Source organism: Clavelina lepadiformis, chromosome 8 (genome assembly GCF_947623445.1).
Source record: "Clavelina lepadiformis chromosome 8, kaClaLepa1.1, whole genome shotgun sequence".
NCBI classification, from domain to species: Eukaryota; Metazoa; Chordata; class Ascidiacea; order Aplousobranchia; family Clavelinidae; genus Clavelina; species Clavelina lepadiformis.
In genome coordinates this window covers 6786172-6809926 of record NC_135247.1, presented here as the reverse complement: position 1 = coordinate 6809926, position 23755 = coordinate 6786172, and the positions used below count along the sequence as shown (strand labels likewise).

Below are 23755 nucleotides of genomic sequence, written 5' to 3'. Positions count from 1 at the left end.
TTTGTTCCATCTCTGAAACGATCTCAAAGCATGACGCACCTTTTACTTGATGAATTTTACCCAGGGTAGAAAGAAATATTGTAGAACTCCGATATATCATTCTCTTGGCATTAATAGCGTTCTTTGAGTGTGCTGCATAAAGATTGTTAAACACAGCAAACGAATCTAAATCTTCCTTAATCATGTCGATCAATATCTCGATTCTGTGAGGATTCCTAGCTTGAGCTTCAAGATATAAGACGACCTGATCCCTAAATTCTTCACATAAATCTTCATTCCCCGAAACGTAGCATGTTGTAGTTAGGATATCGGCAAGATGATATCCGTTTTTCAAGTCACTTTCTGAACTTAAATACGCCAACATTTCAGAAAGTGGTTTGATAAGTTCAGTTTTCCAAGGTTTTGCCGCTGTCTCCTTTTGTCTTCCTAGCGGTGTTTTGCTAGCATGGGGCATCAGTCCGTCAAAACAAATACCCCTAGGCGTGTGGCAATCGAAAAACCAGTCACCGTCCTTAACTAAAAAGTTATTTAGTGATGGAACAGCCACACTAGGGATAACAGTCTCACCTAAATTCAGCAGTACAACTTGGAATATAATCGTAAACCAACGAAAATATTCCAAAATTTCTTCGTAATTTTTTTGCACTTTGACCCTGTCACTCAAAACAATAATGCTTTCGAAATCAGAAAACGGGGTAACTTCTTTTCGGGCTAGTGAACCCATACCTACATGAGAATATTCGCATGGCGCATTGCCTAAGACATCGATGCATACATCCGACAAATATCTCATTACGCTGTTGAAATCTTTCGTGATATTATTCTGCAAATCCTGAATGAAATCTGTAACGCCAGTTTCGTAAGATTCACCGCTATCGTCACCAAGACAGAAGCTGCTAAGCCGCAATCTCACAGCCTCTCTCATACCTTCCACTTTCCTGCGTACCTCTTTAGAGATAACACCTAAATCTGTGTGGCACTTCTCCGCATCTGATATCCGAAGCACTTCACTGCATAGCCGTCCAAGATCGTTTTTTACCACGTCAACGTTTTCGGGATTCCTAACAATCGATGCGTTAAAGAGTGCAGCGGATTGTAGTAAACATATTTTGTCTGGACTCCTGTTCAAGTAAACTAGACCGAGCTGATGGAGCCATTTGGCCGACTTCAAAGGCTCGATTTCTCGCCCTCTTTCATCACAAAGCTTTCTCAGTTGTTGAACAATTTCGTCTTCCTTTGCCGAGTCGGTCCACATTAAGATTTCACAGAGTTTAATGATTTCAGATGAGATTAAAAAACGCACAACTTTTAGAAATGCAACCGACGTTCTTATTATTATTACTACATGATCAATCTCTACAGAAGATAATTCACAAAAAAACTTTTGCATAATATAAACAGCTGAGTTACATTACAACACGAATCACTGATAAAATACAGCAAAATTATAGTTGCCTCATATTCTATTTCAACTATTAAAAAGACTGCATACTTCAACAAATATGGATGCACGCTTGAAACAGCTTAAACTGTCTAAGCCAGCTAAACGTCGCTAAAACCCAAAGAATGGACATGCTCTACCAAGAAACTTTAGCAGAAGACATAGTTTAGTAAGCTATAAATATGAATAACGACATAATATACGAATAACAAAAAATAATATATTAAATGAAATACTACCGCTTTCATTACAGAGAGTTAAATATACCAACATCTGTAACTAGTGCAGAAAGTGGCATCACTTCGCATAAGTGAATGGAATTCAAGGAACATTGTTTCGAAAAACCGAGATAGGTATACGATTTCAACTGAAGCTTACACAAGCATGTAATAATATTATTGATATTGTTGGAGACGCGTTTTACATTACACTTTCACTTATCCTATTGTTTGCGCCAAAAGTAAGGTTTGTGGAATAGTCTACGTTTCTATGACATCAAAAGTAACTTTCCACAAGTTGATGTGTTGAAATTACGAGTATTATACATAAAACGCTGTACAAATCGACTTTCAAACGGAAAGAGAATTTTATCCTTTCTGACGCAAAGCACTATAGATGCATCATGTAACGTAAATCCGAACTACGGAAGGATGACGGTAGAACGAACAATATACTCCATGTATTGCGGGAGAAGCCCTTGTAATTTGGCTGCCCAAGACACCACAGATGGATAATATACATTATCTTCGCGTGCCATTGCCCCGCGGATCATTTCTTTAGCGCACTCATCGACTGGAGAAGGTTTTACAGTGTAAGACTTCTGTACAGCTTTGGCCTTCTCAGTACCTTGTTTTGGAAAATGAAACAACTAATTTTGCGATATGCTCAGCCCTGGCAAAAGAGCTCACTCAAACATATTATAAAGTATAACGTAATGCTAACCTAAAACATAGCCAATACGATTTTTCATTTTAAACAAACCTATATAGCCGAGAAAGCAAACGGAAACAGACACATCTGTGTTATTGTACTTCAACTCTTGACGCAATCCTTGGAAAAAACCGTTCATGGCAGATTTGTGAGTCACATAAGGCAGAAGGAAGGGCGTACCACCCACACCTGAAAAAATTTGAATAGAAATAATTCATCTGTTGTCAACACTACTCATAATTAATAACGTGTAGACATATTGAACACAGTTTTGAGTATTGGTACTTATTTTAAGATTTAAAAATCTTGTGAAAAGCCTTAAAATTCTTGCCATCAAACTATATTTGAGACCTTAATTTTCTGACCTTCCTAATACTGTACACATTTACATTCGTATATTAAAATCAATTATTGCAGTAGGTCATACTTGCAAATGATGATACATATAAAATTCGACCCAAGTTTGCTTTAAGACTTTCCATGGCAAGGGCAGTCATATGCACATTTGCCAAAACATTAGCAACGAATTTGGACTCAATTTCCTGTGCAGTAAGATTGTCACAAAATCCACCCATACGTGAGGGGTTGATGTGATTCAAAATAAGCATATCAATTCCACCTAAACAAGAATCGAAAGTCTTATAATTCTCACGCACAGTATCCTAAAATTAACTGTGCAGTATGTAAGCATGTTGCCAACCAAGCTTTTCCTTGGCTTCTGTAATAACATGGCTGGCATTTTCCAAACTGTCCATGCTTGCAGCTATGTACATAGCATTCTGTGATCCGAGGTTTTTGCACTTTTCAATAACCTGGTTGAAAAAAGTGAACGGCTTTTTGTTAAAATTTGGTTTAATATTTTGCTACAGTCTTATAATTATGTTAAACGATTTATGTGTTAATTGCACTATCACATTGCAGCATGTTGTCTTAATTGCACTGATCAATTACATCATATCATCATACAGAGTCATCAAAATTAAATTATTTCAAAAGGTATGCAAAATGCCCATACATTTTTTAATTTAGATTCTCTTCTGGCTGTCACTAGCAATTTTGCTCCCATTGCAGCTAACTGATAGGAAATTTCTTCCCCAATTCCACTGCTTGCGCCTGTTATCACGACTCTCAAAGCTTTTACATCAGCTAAGAAGGAAAAATTATATACCATTTTGGTGGTAATTAATTATCTAACTATGAAACAAATTTTGCTGTGCAGTATTTCTTTTAAGTATAGCAAGTATAAAACAATTAAACTGAATTGGTATATTTCTGAATAATTAACCAGGAGGCACTTGGACAACCAACTGAGATTTTTTTGTATGTTTTAACACAATGTTCAAATGAATGGACGAAGTTGTATGAATACAAAGTTAGATATGAATTAATTATATAAACGATTTACAAGATGAAAGTGGTATTAATTACATTAGTCTGGTAAATACTTTATTGATTTGCTTTGTTAATGGGTTGATAAAGGCTAGAAATGTCGAAAGTTAGTCGCATGCATGCATAAGTTTAGCTAAAATGTGCTTGAAAACTCATTTTTTGGCGCAAAATTATAGTTTTCAGTGGAGCGAGTCATTGCAAGAGTTCGAGATACCGGTAAGTAATATTGTTGGGATTTCATAAAATAAAAGCCTGCCAAACTAAATTTTAGGGTGGTATTTTCAAAGACTTGGCTTGATTCCCTTGCAAAGAAAGTACATAGTAACTTGACTTGAGTCGATTCATTTTGATTACGTTTCAGTACTAACGTAACACAAATATCTTATTTTTTCAACCGAACACATTACATTGTAACTTGAATAGACATAACGTATTTGACCCATTCATGAAAACATTACATCAAATATATACCGGGATCACGAGAAGTGACCGTGAACAAACTCACCGGCGACAACTGGTAGTGGACAACTGACCGGCAACAAATTGGCCGGCGATCAAATTAACCGTGACGTAAATTGGCCGGCGATGAAATTAACCGTCGATAAATTGGGGGGCGATCAAATTAACCGGCGACAAATTGGCCGTCAAAAGGTCAAAATTCTAATTCACTATCTAGTCGCTATCTAGTCACTATCCAATTTAGTATGTGTATTGCAGTCAAGGTTGCCACTCGTAGAGTTTTTTGGCCCCTTGTAGGGTGTAGGGTGACCCTACGGGTTTTTCACCTTTATTCATAGATTTCCTATTGTTACATGCATTTTCCCGGTCTAGACGAGTTGTTTGATGAGATTATGAAACAATGCGTTGTAGCCTATCTCATGTTGTAACAATGGACTCATTGCAATAACAATGGACACTTTAGTTAAGTAAATTGTCAGATTGAAGCTGTACGTATCATACGTATCATTACATATCATATACTACCATCAACTTAAACACAATAATTCAGCACTTGCACGGTCAATTTACCTCCCGGTCAATTTTCATTCCGGTAAGTCTGTTCCCGGTTAGTTTGTTCGCGGTCAATTTACATCACAGTCAGTTTGTTCGCGGTCAATTTACGTCACGTTCAGTTGTCCCCGGTGAGTTTGTTCACGGTCATTTTCCCGCGGTCATATGTCGTGGAACCATATATACCCAGTACATATATATAGAATATACATATATATAGTTAGTATGTGCATACATAAAAACTAAGGGTTTCACTACCGTAGCGTCACAGAACTGAGAAGGAATGACCGAAATTAACTTTATGGAGTTACCAGGGTTTACTCTTTTCTTGCCACCTCGGATTACCATCAATACAATGAAAGCAACTGAAACAGCAAGCCCAGCCTTCACAAACATCATGCCTCAGAGGCTTATGCCACAACTGCTATACACATGCTAACAAAAACAACGGCTCAGTATATCTTTAGCATAGTGTGAATTGCATAAGCATCAGCTATAACTTTACCAGAGTTGTATTGATAACTTACTCCAGGGATGGCCAACAGGTTAAATAAATAGAAAGGTATAATTTCCAAAAAGAGAAATGGCATAAAAACTTTCCAAAACAGTTAAGTCAAAACATGACGCAAAACTAAATTTTTTGACCATTTTTATTTGCTGCGGAGTAAAATTTAAAATTAAAACCAGAGTCAGCTTTTTCATATGTCACCCGAAGCGAGCATCATCAGTCTGTGGTATAGAAAAGAATACACATAATCATAATCAAAGATAAATAAAAACTAAAAGTTAAAATAGATAAAAAAATGTAGAAGCCAGAGCTGTTAAAGTAATAATAATTAATATGCTGCACTCAAACTATAGCAAAAAGAAAAGCTGTGATCTGCTCTAACAGGAGTAATAAACGAGCCAGGTACAAACTGCGAAGTGTGGTGTAAAAAGACAAGGAAAACAAGGGTCCAATTAAAAACTAACACAGAAAGGGATGTGGCAGGGGAACACGAAGGTGAAAGACAAAAAATCAACATCATAAAAAGTAAAATATCATCTCACGCGAGGCAAAATCATTTCACTAATAGGTATTCAGGCTGGCTTGCGTCAGGCATAACCACTTGGCTTTACAATGATCGAGGTTGTTGATATCCGGTTCTTCTACAAAGATAACATTCTAACAATGTGCTAAATCATGTCTGTTTTGATGGCACCTTTATGTACCATAACATAGTATTTTAATAATGCCATTTTATCGTTATTGCTGTTTAATAGCCGACACTGAGAAGTTTTTTAGATCCAGGTTTTAGACAAATTTTTATTCTTATTATGTCTTGTCTATACACTGCAGGCCCTTCTGGCTCAATTCATGTTACACCGTTGGGAGTGAAGAACATATTAAAACATGTTGTTTAATACCTGACGTTGAGAAGTTTTTTAGATCCAGATTTTAGACAAACTTTTATTTTTGTCTTTATTTTATTTACTGTGCATAAATCTTGCTTTGTTAAACTATTCGATTAATTTAAAGGCTGTGCAGCTTCACAGGCACAAAACAGTTGAATGACTTCTTTAAATAATGGATATCACACCAGACCTCTGCAAGTTGAATCCCGCTGACAAGATTTTGTTTCTTTTGTTAAGCCGAGAAAAGAACAAAGTAAATAAAGTGTGTTTTTTCTAGAATGAGCAAGATTAAGGGTGGAGGTCAAAAACCCAACCCACCAAAGTTTAGACTAGAACATCAAGCCTTACTCCTCTGAGTCTCCATCAGCTGCCAAGCTTTAAAGCCAATCAAAAATTAAATTAGATGCCCACTTAGTTGAGTTGTATTTTTGATTGGCTCGCGCTCGCGATTGGTGCACACTCACACAATGGAATTGGAAACAGGATATAGTTAGGCACTTTTAAGTTTAACTTTATATTTTTCGACACAAGCTTTCGCAAGCATAAGCTTGCTTCTTCAGGTGTACTGTGAAAATCAATGGAATTGGTCACATTTGATTAGTCATTAAGACAACAACCAGGTATATTGTTGTATTAGTTTGAAACACAGATCATAACCACGAGAAAAACTGGGCCGATAAACACATTGTACCATCGTGTATTGCACATAACCATCAGAAAAAAGCAATGCTTTTAGGTTACAGACATGTTCGCGGCATGGTTTATTAACTGCTGATATGACAAAGTACATTGGTGTGCTGCTTGGGACGATGAGAGTGAAACGTTCGTAGACTACACCTATGGTACAACACGTCTAGCATCCAAGGGGTATCTAACCTACAGATTTTTTACAAATTTACATATGGCATATATTTTTATGGAAGTTTGACATTGTGTTATACCTTTGTTTTACAAAAGCAAGCCTGTAATACCAATCCTTAACATGGCTTTATATAAAAACCCAGCTATCCTGCAAGTCCACATGATGGATCTAAGTAGTCCGACTAAAAAATAGAATCAGTCAGTAGAATTAAACCTTCTCTGACATGAATTTAGCAACTTTTTTTAAATACTTATTGTTTATTTTCTGTGCATTTATTTGACATATCCATGACAGTGGGTACTCAAGTCATCAAAATCGGCGACTCAAAATATCTGGTATTTGTGGGCGAAGATCGCCACTCTACTCTATTGAGTTGGGTTTTCGATGTGGACATAAGTAAAGAGTTGCACTTTAACTTTCGATCAGTAGGCTACTTAAGTTGAGTTTTTGGTCTCCACCCTAAAACTCTTGTTACTTTATATTACATTCATCTGACCATTAGATTTTAGAGCAGTTTACTTTGGTGTTTGATTAGTCTGTAACGAAAAGTGGATATATGGCACCTGAACTTGACAGGTTGACCCAACCCACTACAATAAGTACTTGTTGAAATGTTTATTGCGGGTGTTCATATATGAGTCTCATGAGGTCGTTGTCTGCTTTTCTCACCCTCAAATTTAATTGTTCACCTTGACGGCTTATTGTCTTGTGAAGATGATAACAAAGTTGTCTATCTTAACACTGAACTTCTTCAAATTGAATTCAACAATGGTTACACAGGAATGACAACTGTATATACTGATTATATTGAAGTTTCTTTGAACAATTACATTTTGACAAAACATTGGCACAGCAACAGCATAAAGACGTCCATGTTACAGCTATTATCTTAGTAGACTGAATGAAAAATGAACAGCTGTGTATAACTCACGCAAGATAGGCAGGCACGACAGTTATGTCACGACTTAAAACGAAAGACAGGAAGTCATCGGCACGCAATGTGATCTATCATTAACGTCACGTTTCGTAAAGCAGATGTCTGAAAATAAGAATACTATATTGCATTCGATTTGTATATTATAATATCCCTTTATCATCACAAGTCAGTAAACTATGAGGGTTTGGTTTTGAAGGGAAGTTTTGACTAATTTAGGATACAGAAAAATAGTAAGTATGCGATTTCAACTTGAAAAGTGGTAATTTTCAAATTGGCAGACTCCTAACTGCTACATACTGTGCTGGTATATTCCAAATTCAATAACCAGTTGCCATTCACCTAATCAGCTAAAAGTTGATTTTAGCTATTTAGGGTTTACTGGTTTAATTGAAAGATTTAAGTTATATTTAAATTATTATTTATGAAGGAAGTGTCTGAGTGTAGTAGGGCAGTAAGCTATTGCTACTTAAGTTGGGTTTTGCTTTTTGGTTATCATACTCAAATTAGTTAACAAAAAATTGTGAAAAATAGCTTCAAACTTGCGATTTGTTCCAGTGAAATAAAAAACATTCTCTTTTCGCCGTCTGAATAATGAGCAAAATTTATTACCACTTTAAATTATAGGCTAGCTTTGAAAAATGAAGTGATACATGAAGTATCTAAAGCAAAACCGAAGCAAGAGATGCACCTAACCTACAGCTGCCGCAAAATGACTTAGGACCTACCAAAAATTTTACACGTTTTAAGGTGTGTTGAGCATCACACCATATCAACCTAATTATTTCACTTAATTGTTTATGATTCACAATAAGTAGACAATGGGCCATTTACAACAGTATAAAGTAGGCTACGAGGTGTAAAATGTAAAATGAAAAGTTCACTGACAGTGCAACCTTCACGACACCACGACAATGCAGTTTGTAAACATTTTCACCCCATTTGTCTACTTTCCGCCCATTAAAATGATCGAGAGTACGGGAATTTTTTCCCATCCTAATGGTTGAAAGTATGCCTTTCTTACCCTAGAGTAAGATATATGCCTTTGGAATGGGGAAATGTTTACTTCGGCAGAAATATGGTTTGTGGGAAACCCCATTGCTGAAAGCAGGTCCATTTTAATGGGCGGAAAAATAGACGAATGCGGTTCACAAACCATACTTGTGCCGAAGTAAAATTCTCCCCATTCCTAAGGCATATATCTTACTCTAGGCCCTAGGGTAAGAAAGGCATACTTCCTGCCATTGGGCGGAAAGTAGACGAATCAGGTGACAATTTTGACTTTGTAAACAATTTTGACAATTTTTGACCTAACGCTATAAATTTTGACCAATTTTTGACTTTTTTTGACAAGTCAAAAAATAATCGCCCTACTAATAACTACAAAAGCGAAACTTTATTTCAAGAAAATACGAAAGCGTTAAAAATTCTGATTGCAATACGATTAAACTAATAAAACAATTAATTTAACATATTAAAGATATATTAATACCAATGTAGGTTACTTTGTTTAAAAATTGAAACATTGTTTGGCCATATTCAAATCGATAAAATGTTGCATTAATGAGTAACTTAATTCACTGCCCAAATTTACGCAAACAAATGTCATTTGTAACAAATGACGCAAAATAATAAAAATAACGTAAATTCTCAAAATTAAAAATCGTATTTTTTCATAAATTTGCCAAGTTTTTCTCTTCCATTTCCGCATCCTTCGCTTTCTGTCGTTGGTGTGCCATAATTCTTCCCATCCACAAAGCCAAACCAAATGACAGCAAACCAGATGCGCCACCAATGTAAAATACACTAGACAAGTTACCTGTGGCGTCTACACAGTTACCTGAGTGAGCATAGTTGCATAACTTGAGTATAATTAGAATTTGATTATAATTTAACAGAAAATTATCTATAATAGTCATGTTATTGCATAGTTATAGTAACTTATAGCTTTTTCAAGCTCGCCTTCTAAAGCAAAAAGCCTGAAATCATCAATAGCCTATTCATCAGCAATACATTTTACTTTTAATGATTTTTAATTATGCAAATCTTTTGTCAGCAAAACGAGTTGCTCAAGGCTGTGGTCTGGGACCCATGGTTGTGTAAGTATAACCAAGTAATTTTTCTGACTCGAATCAATTCAAGTTGTGACTCGATTCTAGTCATGTAAATAATGCCCTTAACATCAAAAACATTTCTGACGTCACACTACAGGTAGCGTCAAATTGGTTGTCGTAATTCATAGCGTTATAGCTGTTTTAAAATTAGTTTAATTGACAATTTTTTTCAAAGAAGTGTAATACTTTTAAAAAAATACAATTTTTTACCTAAAACTCTGCCGTTTGTCACAAATGTCATCGTTTGACTCAAGTCATTTTAGACATTGACTGGAGTCAAGTTATGTCATGGAAAATGTGACTCTAGTCATAACAACAATGCTGGGATCACCGGGGCATTTAAAAGGTTTCTGAAAAAGGTATGATGTAACTTACCCAGTGCAACAGTTATGCCAGCTAATATTCCATATATGAAGACATTGCCAAAGCCGAATAAGGCAGGTGTTTTTTGAATTCCAAACAACTCAACAGCAAATACAGTGTAAATGCCATCCATTCCTCCACCGACCACGCCCAGTAATCCTGATCCTACTAGCATGCCAACATAGGATTTAAGGAAAGGAATTAAACACAACGCTCCTCCGAGTAAGATTTTCATAAAAGCCTACACGAAAATACAAATGCAAATATCTAGCATTGAAATCAAGTAAAAACCTTTGCAAGTGAGATTAAAAAATGTCTTACAAAAATGAGTGCAATACACAGTAGCAAACATAAAATAATATAAAAACATAAGAGATACTAAGCTGATGCTTTACGTACACAATATAGAACTCGACGCTGCTGAGAGAACTTATCGAACAAAATACCGTAGAAAAGCCTTGTTATAAGCTCTCCACACATAATGGCAGATACCAGGGTAGAGGCTTCTATTTCTGACAGTTCCGCCACTAAGCGAAAGACGTAATAAACAGAATTATGCGTAGCAAATTGTAAATGTTGTAAGAATAAAGCTGGTTAACCGTGGGCAATACCTATATTCAAACAAAGGTTTTGAAGATAATTTTTGTGGGAACTTAAGCGCAAGTGTAAAAACTGCAAAACGGCCAAATTGATTTATCTTGCAAGAAAATCTTCTTTATTTATGTTTTTAAAACGAATTTATCCCTTGCTATTTTTACGCAATAAAAGTTTTAAAAAAATTGTTTTGAAAAACAATTTTGGTATACTGTATGGTCTGGACTCGGAAAAGGGGCGATGGCAGGAAAACTACACTTGCTCTTTTTTATGCTTGTGTATTGTGTTATTATTCATTCTATGCTTATTAAATGTACTTTATTAGTTATCCACGACGACGTTAGTCTCATCGATTTAATTTAAGTTAACTTTTGAGTGTATGTTCAGTTGTTCACTTTCAACGAAAAGAAAAATTAAAGCCATTTTGTAAAATAATTATTAATCAATAGCAAAATATAAATTGCAGTTAACCAAAGCAAAAATACGCTTTTTAACTGTTTTAAATAAAGTATATAGATTTGCCTATATCGGCACCTTAAAAAGAATATTGAAAAAAGTCCCAAAATACGCGAACTGCGATTGTAGACGACTCACTATGGTCTAAGCATAATTATGGCAAAAATTCACTTTTATTTAGAGAAGGATTGAGTCAGCTTAGAAGCTATCAAGTATTCAATTGAAACAGAAAGCTTTATAAAACTTATAAAACATTTAAAATAAAAGATTTCTTCGCATGCTAAACATTTCCATTTTGAAAATTCAGTTTTCATTACAATAACTGCAGACTAATAACAACAGCGCTTGTATTGTATCCAGTTTCTATTCACGGGACTACAAAATTGATTGTTACTTCTCATGTGCTAATTACGTCAGTAGAGTTTAAAGTAATACCATAAAATACTAATACCGTACTTAGTACAGTGTACTGTAACAACAGTACAGCCCTACATACTTCACCGTATTAAGTAAAAATGATGCAGATAGCCTACTTTACATACACAAATACAATGCTGTCATTAACAAGCGGAGTAACTCTACGAGGCAAAAAAATCGGTGCCGATGTAAGCGAATTGCTATTGCGACCCAGTTACATGTTTTCTTTGTCAAACGTGAACACTATAACGTCGACCAGTCGTATTTTTGATAATCAAGAAAGAGTTGCAGACAAAACTCTGGAGGATACAAATTGACTAAAACAAAACGTATTATCCTGGAACCACGTGTCACAGAGTATTGAGTACTGACCTGCTTCGTCAAAATCGTTTTACTCGCATGTACAAAAAGCTATACAACCTTAAAAATACCTGATTTGCTGATTGTCTGGTCATGTGCGATGTCTAATTAATGCGTTAGTTAATGTGCGGCTCTCATTAAAATAGCGACATTATTCTTGGCCCAAATTAGTATTTTGGTAGAACATATTCAGCCAAGAGCTCTAGAGTCTAGACCAACCTGTTATTTTGACTGCTTCTATTGGTTAATCAAATTATTGACCATCTATGCTGCTGAGAAAAATGCTGTTACAGTATACTGCAATTATTTATAGACAATTCGGTAAAAATGTGTATCTTAACGTTGAATTTTATTGCCAAACAGGTATGGCAAAAAAGTACATAGTAAGGCTGTTCCTACTACGCATTTCCACCTTTTAATATTGCTCGTTGGTTGCCTAACTTAATGCTTAGGCTACTCTATTTTCATCTCATAAACATAAAGGAAACTCTAAGAGTTTAAAACTATAAGTTGTAACTTTCGATCTTTAGGCAACATTTTACCAAAAGTTGCGTACCTTGTTTACCCAAAGGTATTAAATATGTTGGAACCAAGTGATATGCGATCGAATAAGATGTCCAGCAAAGCACGTAAACGTAGAATGCCGGGTTAAAGAAAATGTCCAAATGGACCTTTTCGATTTGTTTCTTTATTTGTGCAAAGTAGGTTTTGTCGCGCTGTTGTAGGCCACTACTCATCTGTTCGCCGAGATCACAAGTCGACGCAGTACTCGTGGTATCATCACCAATGAAGTTTGTTTCGTTGTTGTGCCTGAAATTCATTTTACAGCACCATTATACCTAGTTAATCAATGTAGAATTTGCTTGCTCAGCTTTGCAGACGCGTTATGTGCGTTTTTTAACCTTAGCTTAAGATACAAATTACTAAAACTGCAATAAATTGCTAATTTGTGTAAAACTACATAGCAAAAACTGATGAAAATATTTGAAATGCATATTTTATGTCTCACACAATCTCGTAGGGGGCGTTGTTGTTGTTACTGTCCAGGGTCTTCCCAAGTTTCGTTTGATTCGCCAAAGATAATTTGTATTTTGTCAGAATCTCTTTGGTAAAATCTTCCCGCAATACAATCGGCCGCAATACGGTTCCAACCAATACCAGCTGAAGAAAAATGCCGCCAATAATCTGCACACAACCACTTCATTTACATGATTTGCTTTCATACAGAAATTTGGCAACAGGCTAAATCTTAGTTTGAAAGTTTGCAGTTTTGACAACATTTCTTTAAATGAAATCCGTACCTGAAACGCGCCGCGCCGCGCCACGTGTAAGTATCAATGAGAATCTGATACAAGGGAGACGAAAGCAGAACACCAATCGAAGCCACACCACAACAAACTTGGGTTGCTCGGTTGCGCATTTTATAAAAATAACGTGTCACCACTACCATTGAACCTGATAATGATACTCCAATGCATAATCCTGTACAAAGAAAGTTAAGAAGAAATATAAAAAGCTCTTACGTCAATTCGAAAGTGAGCAAAAAAAATAAAACTGTGTAACAGATAAACAAAAAAGAAAAACAGGCAAAACAATTCCGACCATTTATTGCAAGTATACTGCAATTAACCATAGTGCAAAGTAAGCTGTAATATATACCGCAAATGACACCAGTGAGTAATAGAATTTGCCAAAGTTGCGTTGCGAAAGACGACAAAAACGCACATGCAGCTGCAATGAAACCAGCTCCCATGACGCATTGCCGATAATCGATCTTGGTAACCAAAGGCGGTAACACCAGACCTGAAAAGCAAATAAAACGACTTAATTGCAAAATGTAGCTCAATATTGGCAATAAGGAGTGCCTTGCAATTTCTCCACTCGAAACACAGACGATTTTTTGTTTTTATATGCCTGTATAGGCTACCCTGTGGTATTTTACGAGGCAATATCGAGCATTGAAAATTATACTTGGACAAATATTACGAATTTGGTTTAGTAACGTAAACGCCTTTATCAACGGCAAACTTTTAAAAGGGGCGATACGGTCTGGTTGTAGCCGGTTAAAACTGGAATATACATATCAATCGGGCGATTGGTAGGAAAATACGGTCAACCAATCGAGTGGCACCACTTTCGTGATTGTTTCTTTCCTAAGAGCATACTATGAGAATTAAAGAGAATAATACCACAATTAAATGTAGGATGCTGGTTTGTCAGAGCTCACACAAAACTTGTCAAAGCCAGTTTAGTTTAGCGTGGTTCTCTCTGTTTTGAGAGTAAAGCTGGTTATTATCGAATCAACAAGTTGTATTTTCAAACATTTAGACGCTCATTTATGCTTTGTTAATATGTTGCTAAGCAATTGGTAGTGAAATCTGCTTGATGAGAAAAGTAACAAACAAAGGCACATCAAAATTATTAGACACATTATGACCCTTTGAGCTAACGATACGACCAAGTGTTCATCTGGTATTGATTATAGCTGGACGATTGCAGTTTACTGAGCACCCTGTAAGACACTGAAAATACGAAGTCAATCCTTGTCATTTGCCATATTGATGTTGATTAAAGTATGATACGTTCCCAAAGTCTCCTTACCTGCCACTCCAACACCAAGCTGACCCATCGCTGTTAGCGCGGACACTTGAGAATAACCCGCACTGAATTCGTCTATGAGAGGTAAGTAAAATACTGAATAACATCTCATCAATGACTGAAGCTGAGTCATTGCAAATGTCGCTCCAATCACAACCACCCAGGCCCAGCCGCCGTCAGGTGGGTCTTGGAGTTGCATGAGTTGACTCGCTCGCCTTTTGCTGATTCTTAAAGATGAAGCCATTCTAACCTGGCTGTGGCATACGATGCTACAATTAATACTTGTAATTATAACTGTAAAAGAGTAAATAAATAGAAAGAAGTAAAAGAATAAATCTCGATGGAATGGTGAAATTTCAGTAAAATAATTTCTATAATTTTACTTGTACTATCTCAGACGCAACGTAACACCAGTTACACGTAACCATAATAAATCCGAAAAACAATCGCGGTGAACTTTGCACTTGCTAGTTGTCTGTTTTTAACTATAGCTAGTTGCACAATGTTTTTACCCCAAAAGCACCTGTACCTCGTATATGCCCGATAACATGCTCATTTGACAAATACGTGTAAATCCATTGCAGCTGCATTTTGCTTAAATTGGGCTTTTAACGCAGATATTGGCCGCGGGTAACACACTCTATTGACGTTTGGCAAGCTCCATATTTCTCATGCTTAACAGAGGCATGGCAACGAAAAAAGGATTTTGTTTTTTCTTTGACAATCAGCTGACGCTTTTGTTTCCTCGCACAAGGATGGTGTGAATATGTATGACAGCTAGACCTCAGCGATTATCACATAAGCCCCTTTGTGTGTAAACATTAATAGCAACCGAACTTGTCAAAATCAAAAGCACTCTTAATTCTAATTCAAAAAGTGTTATAAAAATGAGTAGCCTATATATGTATATATCAGTTTGATTTAAAAAGATGTACACTCTATAAGGCGTAAGCAATTTTATCCTCGGACAATGTTAGATTTACCTAAATGTAACAATAGTCTAGCATTTGCGAGCTCTAATCTGTAGATTATAAAATAACCATTAGTGACTGAAATGACATGTTATTATAAATAGCATAATAAAAATATAGCAATATAAAAGCATAATACTGTAGCGCGTCGCTTGCTGCTGCCACTTTCAGAAGGCACTACAAATGCAAAGTCTACGCAGTTACTTAACATACAGTATATTTACTCGACTACTGGTAATAACTACCAGTGTGTGAATTAATATGTTATGTATACCTCCAGTAGAATTAATCAATACATAAATCGTAGTGTGAGCCAAGGTTAACCGCAACACTTGTAGTCAATTTAATATTTTAATGGTTTAGTGGCTTCTTCTAAATTGTCTGTGCATAACATCGTTGGTTCAAAGTATTTTTCGTCGTTAATCGTTAACCCTCACTAATATTGCTATAACCTTATACCAAAAAGTGCTTTTATTTTAAGTATAGCCTATATTAAATTTAAGAATAAATTGTATTGTTTAATTTTGGTTATTGTTTGTGCTAGGCAGTAACCATTATAGCGTGATAAAATAACAATTTCATCAGCAAACATAAAGTGGAAAAAATGGGCGGTAAATGCAGTAAACTAAAAGTACAAACACCCTTTTTCCTAGCTATACCTTTTAAACACAGCTTTTGGATTTAGTTTCACGTTTAACAAAATCTTAATTTCTGTTGTTTAAAGTAAACGTATTGCTATGTAAGCAAAGCAAGTATTGTCGACGACGTCTTAGTTAATGAAGTACGATGAAGTGAAGTAAATATTTGCGAAATTTAGAGGTTTAAACTGAAATGACATACTTCAACAGCAAACATCGGATGATGAGGGCAAAAAGCATTACTTCATGGGAGCAATCGGCTCTGACTTCTTTATTTATAGATTATGGTGATGTATGATAAGCACTGGTACTTTGTTGCAGTTTTCTTCTTTTCGTTTTCTCAGTGCATGATTTCTCTGTTTCTCATCTTTCATAGACTGCAGAAAGTGGTTATTTCACTGTAAATCTGCCACACAGCCCGTTGTTAAAGATAGGGTTAAAGTTAAAAGCTTAGGATTAAAGTTGAAGTTAGGACAATGGTTATACGCAAAAAGTAGATTTTAGCTGTCAACGGTTCAATTCAAGTTCGACTTAGGTTAGATTTAGAAGAACGATTTCGGTTAGTTTTAGATTATATGTTTGCAGTGGCCTGGGTGGTATTTCCTAATACCATTACACCATTTCTTGCAGAATGTGTGAGCTCTAGCTATATGTATCTCCCGTCGTCTAAACATTGTTTCACTCGTTAGACCTGCTACGACTCGCAGCGTTTTTCACGTCGAACATTTTAACTGCCATCACCTTCATGTATGGAAGCTCGCACTTCTATCAGCGAGCAGAGTTAACCGAGTGAATCACTAAAATCAACAGATGAATGGTCTATGCTAGCCATGGTGATTGCAACTCAACGGACACCTTATAAGCAGTAGTATTGCTTACGTTCTTGGTTATTGGTATTTTTGAGAAAGTGTACAGCACCTATGATAAAACATTTCTTGTAAACTATTTTTGTTCTAATACAAAAACCTTTCGGTCATTCTGGCAGAACTCTAGCAGGATCATAGAAACCAACACAACAAAAGGGCAACGTGGCGCGGCACTTCCCTGCACAAACGTGTAGAAAAGCAGCATGCGTGAATTAAGCATCCATACCAGGTAGTCAAGCATGAACTACAGCGAATAATGTAAAATATAAGGAATACAATCGATAAACAAAACAAAAACTGCTTAACTTTGCAATTAAAACAAAATTTAGATAAACCTAACTAGTACTCTAACAACTCTAACAACACTCCATCCATTTTTATTAGCTAATATTAACAGAAATTTACTCACCTTTACGATTATATTTAATTTTCTTGTCCCAATTGGCCGTAATTAGTAGTACTTTTGAGCTAATTACTGTAAATGGTACTCCAACATGACGATCCAAACGCGACGCGATAGAAATGCAGTGATTTGAACCAAAAATTTCAATCGTTTCTGCTGAGAAATCTAACTCGGTGTTTCCAGTTTTTTATTTGCTAAAATTAACAGAAATTTACTTACCTTAAAAGAAATTTACTCCGAGTTAGATTATGCTTTTTTATTTTGTTTACCGATTCTATGCTTTATATTTTACATTACTTCGCTGTAGTTCATGCTTGACTACCTGGTATGGATGCCTTAATTCAAGCATGTTGCTTTGCTACACGCAGCGTGTAACACGCTTGTAACACGGCCGTGCCGCGTCGAGTTGCCCTTTTGGTGCTTTGGGTTGTATGATCCTGCTAGGATTCTGCCAGAATGACGGTGGTCATCGTAGGTTGACAAGAAGCCGTAAAAATAGCTTTAAACATTTGGTTTTCTGGTGATACAAGATAGTGACCAGGTCGGGCGCTACGTACTGCGGGGATCAATTTCGTAACTGTTAGCGGGACCGCTTAGCTATGCTTCATTATAATGTGCTAATTGTCATAATTAGCCCTTATTCCTACGTGCAGATCTCATGATATTATAATGCTATTTGTGTTCTATTTCGTGTGTTTAGCAACAAGCGCTGTACTATATTTTGGCCGTGTTTTGTATACACGACTCAGTTTTGATTGCTTCTGAATAACGTCATTCGCATTACAGCGCTCAATGCGTTAGTTCTCATATGGTCAGTTTGATATGAGAGTCTGTAATTTACAGTCTATCGAATGCAGCTTTATTCTGTGCTGTACTAAAAACAGCAACCGTTTCGTCGAGAATCAAAATATATCGATATTCAATATCAATATATATTATTGGATCACTGAAATTTGTCTCTATTAACCGGCTGGGACCATATTTTGAGTTTACCATAGTTTCAAGAACCAACCAGGAGTTTAACGTGGCAACGGAAAGACAGGAGGTATCACATACACAGCAAACGCTTCAACCAGATTTCCGACAAGCTGTGTACTACTCCTACCAAGATGGATTTTGCCGAATTCATGTTAAAACACTCGTTTTCCCTTTCATTGAGGGACATATCTGCCCCTACGTCGTGCCGTCAGGCAAGGACATTATGCTCCAGTTTTTAAAAGACGCAGGACAGATCTACCGCCTAGTTACTAGTAGAACTCCTTTCACGCTCCATAACACCATACACGTGGACGAATTGCTCAAGTTTTTTGTCGGACTGCGTTGACCTACTGTCACTCTGTGCTGCAACTCGTAATCAAAGTGCAACAAACAAACTTGCAACAAACTTTCCACCAACTTTGCTAAGCACAATCACGGAAGAGGATGCCTCTCCCCTGTTGGCGGACTTCGCTTGCAGAATCTACAAACCACATTTACGAGACACTATACTTCTCTCAATAAAGCACACCATGCGAACGGGTGGACGACAAAGCCTTCGCAGTCAAGCGTCGGCCGACAATGAAGCCACTTACAACTCTTTTGAAGACGTCGCTCACCAAGCAATTCTCACCATAACCTAACTAGGCCTCATTCGCTATTAGCGACAACCATCCGGGAACGAACAACACCTCAATCTGTTCAAAACAAATATTCGATTCCTCTTGTTACTCTTAAATGCGTTCGTGATGATATACGAGTATCATTTATATGTATCATGTTAAGTGTTTAATGTTTATTTCCATGCTCACACAGTTGCGCATAGGTTGTCAATGACGCTTCCCACCTATTACACTGGCCAATATAATTTTTGATGTCCAGGGTTTTAGAGCTGTTCTGAACTAAATTTCGGCCGCTTATTTAAAAAATGCAGTCCATTTTTCTCTATCAGGTCAACTTTTTCAGTTATTTAAAAATTTCGTTTCGTGTGATGGCCAAAATGAACAAATTAGCTAAGCTCTTTGACTTCTGTATGACGTCACGAATCCAAGATGATATGCTCTCTGTTACATACCTTAATTAACAATTGGCTATTGGTGACATCATAATATCGATTATACGGCTACACTACGTTGTTTGATGCAATCAGAGATTTTGTAAGGCGTGCATCTTGCTCACTTCTAAGTAATGCTGGATGATTAAGACAAGCCTTGGGCACCTCATATCGTGTTTAAACCTTGCGTTGAACACTTATGGCAATTGATAAAGAGCTGCAAAAAAAAGTTTGCAGTTCCAGTGGTATGGCGAGAACCAAAAGACCACTGCAACAACTGCTAATTCTGGGCACTGAAAATTAAAGATATCAATGGGAAAAATAGAAATTGCGTGACATATCCAAACTTATGCTTGGCAATCAGGCCAGTTCCACACAGTGAAAAATTTTCTGTTCCTGTGTTTGAAGGTTTACCACAACTAGAATCTTCTTTTTTCAATGAAGTAGAGGAAGCACAGGAAAATGAGATCTTTTTCTGAAAAAAGGTCGGCGTCTCATAATATAATCTTAACGATTGTCAACTTTTTATTGACAGCTGTAAAAGAAGCTTGAAATGTGTTCTTCTGCATAATGGTAACGCTTTTTGATCTATTGCTCTAAGGCACTCAACAACTCTCAAAGAATAGTATGTTGAAATTAAATTTGTTCTAGAAAAAAATTCATACTATCAACACAACTGGATTGTTTGTGTTGGGTTTCTACTTGGGCTGCAGTGCGGTTATACCAAGTCCTCATGCTTTTTGTGGTTGTGGAATAGCAGAGCTAGGGCCCATATCACTGGATAAAACAAGAGTGGCCTGTGAGAGAAAAATTTGTACCTGGCGTTAAAAATGTTCAAGAAGATTTAAAATAGTTTTACCTTATGTTCATATCAAGCTGGATATTATAAAACAATTTGTTAAAGCACTTAACAAGATGGTGGCTGTTTTAGATATATTTGCACCATATTCCTGGTATCAACAATAGAAAATTAAAAGCTGGCATTTTGATGGCCCTCAGATCAGAAAACTTATAAATGATCCTAACTTTTCAACTTCCATGAATGAAAAATAATCCTGTGCTTGGAGTGCTTTTGTGAAAGTTGTCAATTTTTTTGGGAAATACGAAAGCTTCCTACTACAAAAGGATTGTGACTAATTTACAGGATATTGGTATTAACATGAGCATCAAGCTTCATTTTCTATACAGCCACCTAGATCGCTTCCCCGAAAAGCTCGGTGATCTGAGTGACGAGAAAGGGGGGAGCAGTCATCATCAGGATAAAATGCAGATAATAAGGGAGGTGGGATGCTGTCATGCTAGCTGTTAATTGTAGGTCAATTAAGCCTGGCGATGCTTTTGCCACTCATTCTTGGACATCAATAAAATGCCCCTTTATGGCTGATATTTGACCGTTGTTGAAGGATTTTACATTGAATATGTTTGATTATAAACATTAAGTTAGCTTATTGTTCATTGATTAAAAACAAATATGCATTTTTGTTCATACATTACCATTTTATCACTTTTGCAATAAACACCGACTATGCTTTAATATTAAACTTTTTATCTCACTACAGTTGATGCATAACAGATAGACCAGACCTGGTAGAGAAAAACTGAGTCTATAATGAGATTTAGCGACTCAGAGTTAGGTAAAGGTTGGAGTAAACGTAAAGGAGTGTGTCGACATCGCCACGTTTTCTTGTAGTACCGCTTCATCATGTTCCTTATGTTCTTACCTCATAAGTTATACATTTTTGCTGAGACTAGCACACGCGTTTTCATTAATTAACACATACTTGCTGCATTCTTTTATTGATTGCTTGTCTGCTTTTTGCTATTTAAATATGTGTGGAGGCGTTTCGACAGTCGCAATCATTTGGTTTCTGTTCAACAGTTTTTTTCTCGGATTGCTGGTAATACAAGTTGGAATTTGCTTTTAACTATGTTTGATTTCTGTGCTAAAGAAGAATACGCAACATTATGGAGTCGGCCACCTAGGGCCACAAACACAACAAGACTTCATATGTCAAACCAATACATGATTACAAGTACACCAACAAGCTACGATGAACAATAGTAATAGTGTGCATTTCATAAACAATAAATTAAATACGTCAGAAAGTATTAAATCAAAAAATTTACAGAATATTCCCAAGATGTGAAGCTGTGTTGTGTGAATTGTGTAACGAGAAATTAACAGCAAATTGTATACTGCTATATAAATGTACATGCTCTCTACATTTACGTACTGTGCGTTTACTTAGCAGCTTGAATAATAATCTATATTTGGGGATATGAAAAAAGCAATACAGACCTACAGAAGTTACTGAAGACTTCAAAAACCTGAACTATATTGACCAACAGCATCTTTATCACACAGAAGTCATTGTGTCTGCTTGTAATCACCACAAAAACATAATTCAATATAACACTTTGAAGTAGCATTGAATCATGGTTTTTCATACTAATCTGCTAAGGAAATCAACTTATATACTTGCATTAATAGCTATAAACAGTTTAGGATTTGTGTGATGTGGTGAAATGCTTGTAAAGTTCTATTAAAAGTAAACTACATGATACAACAAAGATGACATCAACCATGCTGCGGCTGATGGTACTGCACAGATCACGGTATTTTTGTTATAAAGCTGACGCAGTAACTGTACAGCAAATAGCAAACAGTTTAATTTTGCATTTTTGACTTTTAGATACCAGTACATTGATTGAAACCAAAAATGCTATTCATAGTTGAATTCATTAATCATGCCAATCTAGAAAATTCCAAAAAACCCACTGATATAAAATCATAACTTTTGTCAAATGTGAGTGAGGGATTAGGCACCATGCTGGCACTTATAAACACATGGGTCTGGTACAACAGCTGAAAAAAAAATCCACACATTCCAAGACAGTTCATTGAATATAAATAAAATATATCATTCTTTCACAGTTCAGCCACTGGTATGCTTAATGCTTTGTACTAAATCTACACTGTCAAAATACGTGAACAAACAGATGATAAAAATTTCAGTAGTTTATAAGAAAATCAGGTAGAATTGGAAGAATAAAACGTGCAACTAAAACCTCTTCCATATCTTAATGTTTCGCCCGAATCGCAAGAATTTACATTGAAGCAGAAGCCTTCAGTACTTATTAATTCCGAAAATCCGGACACCATGAAGCTGTGGTAGCTTGGGCAACAACGACAAAAGTAAAACCAAAGTGTTTACAACAAAGTGGGTGAAGTCATACATGCTGTAGAAGCTGGCTAAAATGTACAATACAATAGGCGTTGTCATAAAGAATTTGCGTGCAGCTGTAAATTGTGTTCCAGAGTCGATTTGTTCCCAATGAGTGGAGTAACGATACTTTCCTTGATCTGAAGTTTCAAAAGGTGTGCCCTTAATGGTGTGCAGGAAGAAATACATGCACACGCCATGTAGGACATTTGTTAACGTCCAAGACACTGAGGTTGTAAACCAAGGCATACTAAGAAGTATTAAATGCATAAAACCAGTAGTTAACAAATATGTTATCCAGATTCCAGGACTATTCCATACAACAGTGTTCGGATTGGCAACCTGATTAGTAGTTCCAGTATGCATTGTAATTTGCTTTTATACTATTGATTACAACAACCACTAGAAGAGCTAAATGGAGAAAAAATAATGTCAGTATAAATATTTTTGGCCCAAATAATAATACTTATTTAATAGGAAGCTGCCAAATAAAATATATTACTTTTTGCAAGCTCATATATGCATATATATATATAAATAAATTTATTTACTTATAAATATTATATACAGCACAACTGTGGGTAAAACCAATAAGGTGTTCATGATGAACACAGGTTAATAGCATCTGTGCACATAAAATGCATTGTTGATGTTATTATGATGGATTATTTAAAAACCTTAAGTTTTTGTGTTGCTATCTCAATGGTGTTGTTCTGTAACTTAGTCTCCTAATATTTAAGATATACAGTAAAGCAGGGGT

The 23755-nt window shown here is 36.1% G+C and overlaps 3 protein-coding genes across 6 annotated transcripts; all 3 read right to left on the bottom strand.

Moving 5' to 3' along the window:
- Window positions 1–1315: 1315 nt before the first annotated feature.
- LOC143468120 (11-beta-hydroxysteroid dehydrogenase 1-like) lies at window positions 1316–6564 on the bottom strand. Of its 4 annotated transcripts, none has more exons than XM_076965119.1 (6): window positions 5299–6564; window positions 3387–3517; window positions 3072–3183; window positions 2799–2990; window positions 2423–2560; window positions 1316–2287 (listed from the first exon to the last, which is right to left on the bottom strand). In XM_076965119.1, exons 2-6 carry the CDS (start codon window positions 3435–3437, stop codon window positions 2082–2084), a joined length of 699 nt encoding a protein of 232 aa, XP_076821234.1. In that variant the 5' UTR covers window positions 3438–3517; window positions 5299–6564; the 3' UTR covers window positions 1316–2081. The 4 variants fall into 4 exon arrangements, with proteins under 4 accessions (XP_076821234.1, XP_076821231.1, XP_076821233.1 ...); XM_076965116.1 differs by lacking the exon at window positions 5299–6564 and adding an exon at window positions 5083–5236; XM_076965118.1 differs by lacking the exon at window positions 5299–6564 and adding an exon at window positions 5007–5225.
- Window positions 6565–7811: 1247 nt separating this feature from the next.
- Window positions 7812–15455, bottom strand: LOC143468673 (monocarboxylate transporter 12-like). Its single transcript, XM_076966008.1, has 8 exons — window positions 14868–15455; window positions 13926–14069; window positions 13568–13748; window positions 13276–13464; window positions 12823–13076; window positions 10839–10966; window positions 10452–10680; window positions 7812–9802 (listed from the first exon to the last, which is right to left on the bottom strand). The coding sequence occupies exons 1-8, from the start codon at window positions 15106–15108 to the stop codon at window positions 9636–9638; spliced, it is 1533 nt and encodes a 510-aa protein (XP_076822123.1). The 5' UTR covers window positions 15109–15455; the 3' UTR covers window positions 7812–9635.
- Window positions 15456–22139: 6684 nt separating this feature from the next.
- LOC143468121 (ORM1-like protein 3) lies at window positions 22140–23426 on the bottom strand. Its single transcript, XM_076965120.1, has one exon. It carries the CDS (start codon window positions 23359–23361, stop codon window positions 22900–22902), a length of 462 nt encoding a protein of 153 aa, XP_076821235.1. The 5' UTR covers window positions 23362–23426; the 3' UTR covers window positions 22140–22899.
- Window positions 23427–23755: the final 329 nt, after the last annotated feature.

Bases quoted from the DNA above. Each gene is read 5' to 3' on its own strand.
- LOC143468120 (XM_076965116.1), bottom strand. From the start codon at position 5,170: ATGATGTTTGTGAAGGCTGGGCTTGCTGTTTCAGTTGCTTTCATTGTA. The intron at 2,561-2,798 runs GTATGACCTACT...AAATTTTTTCAG, and splicing joins ATATGTATCATCATTTGCAA to GTGTGGGTGGTACGCCCTTC. The intron at 2,288-2,422 runs GTTTGTTTAAAA...TTCCAAAACAAG, and splicing joins TTGCTTTCTCGGCTATATAG to GTACTGAGAAGGCCAAAGCT.
- LOC143468673 (XM_076966008.1), bottom strand. From the start codon at position 15,108: ATGGCTTCATCTTTAAGAATCAGCAAAAGGCGAGCGAGTCAACTCATG. The intron at 14,070-14,867 runs GTAAGGAGACTT...TTTGCTTTTCAG, and splicing joins GCTTGGTGTTGGAGTGGCAG to GTCTGGTGTTACCGCCTTTG. The intron at 10,681-10,838 runs GTACGTAAAGCA...ATTTTCGTGTAG, and splicing joins AGCGTCGAGTTCTATATTGT to GCTTTTATGAAAATCTTACT.
- LOC143468121 (XM_076965120.1), bottom strand. From the start codon at position 23,361: ATGCATACTGGAACTACTAATCAGGTTGCCAATCCGAACACTGTTGTA.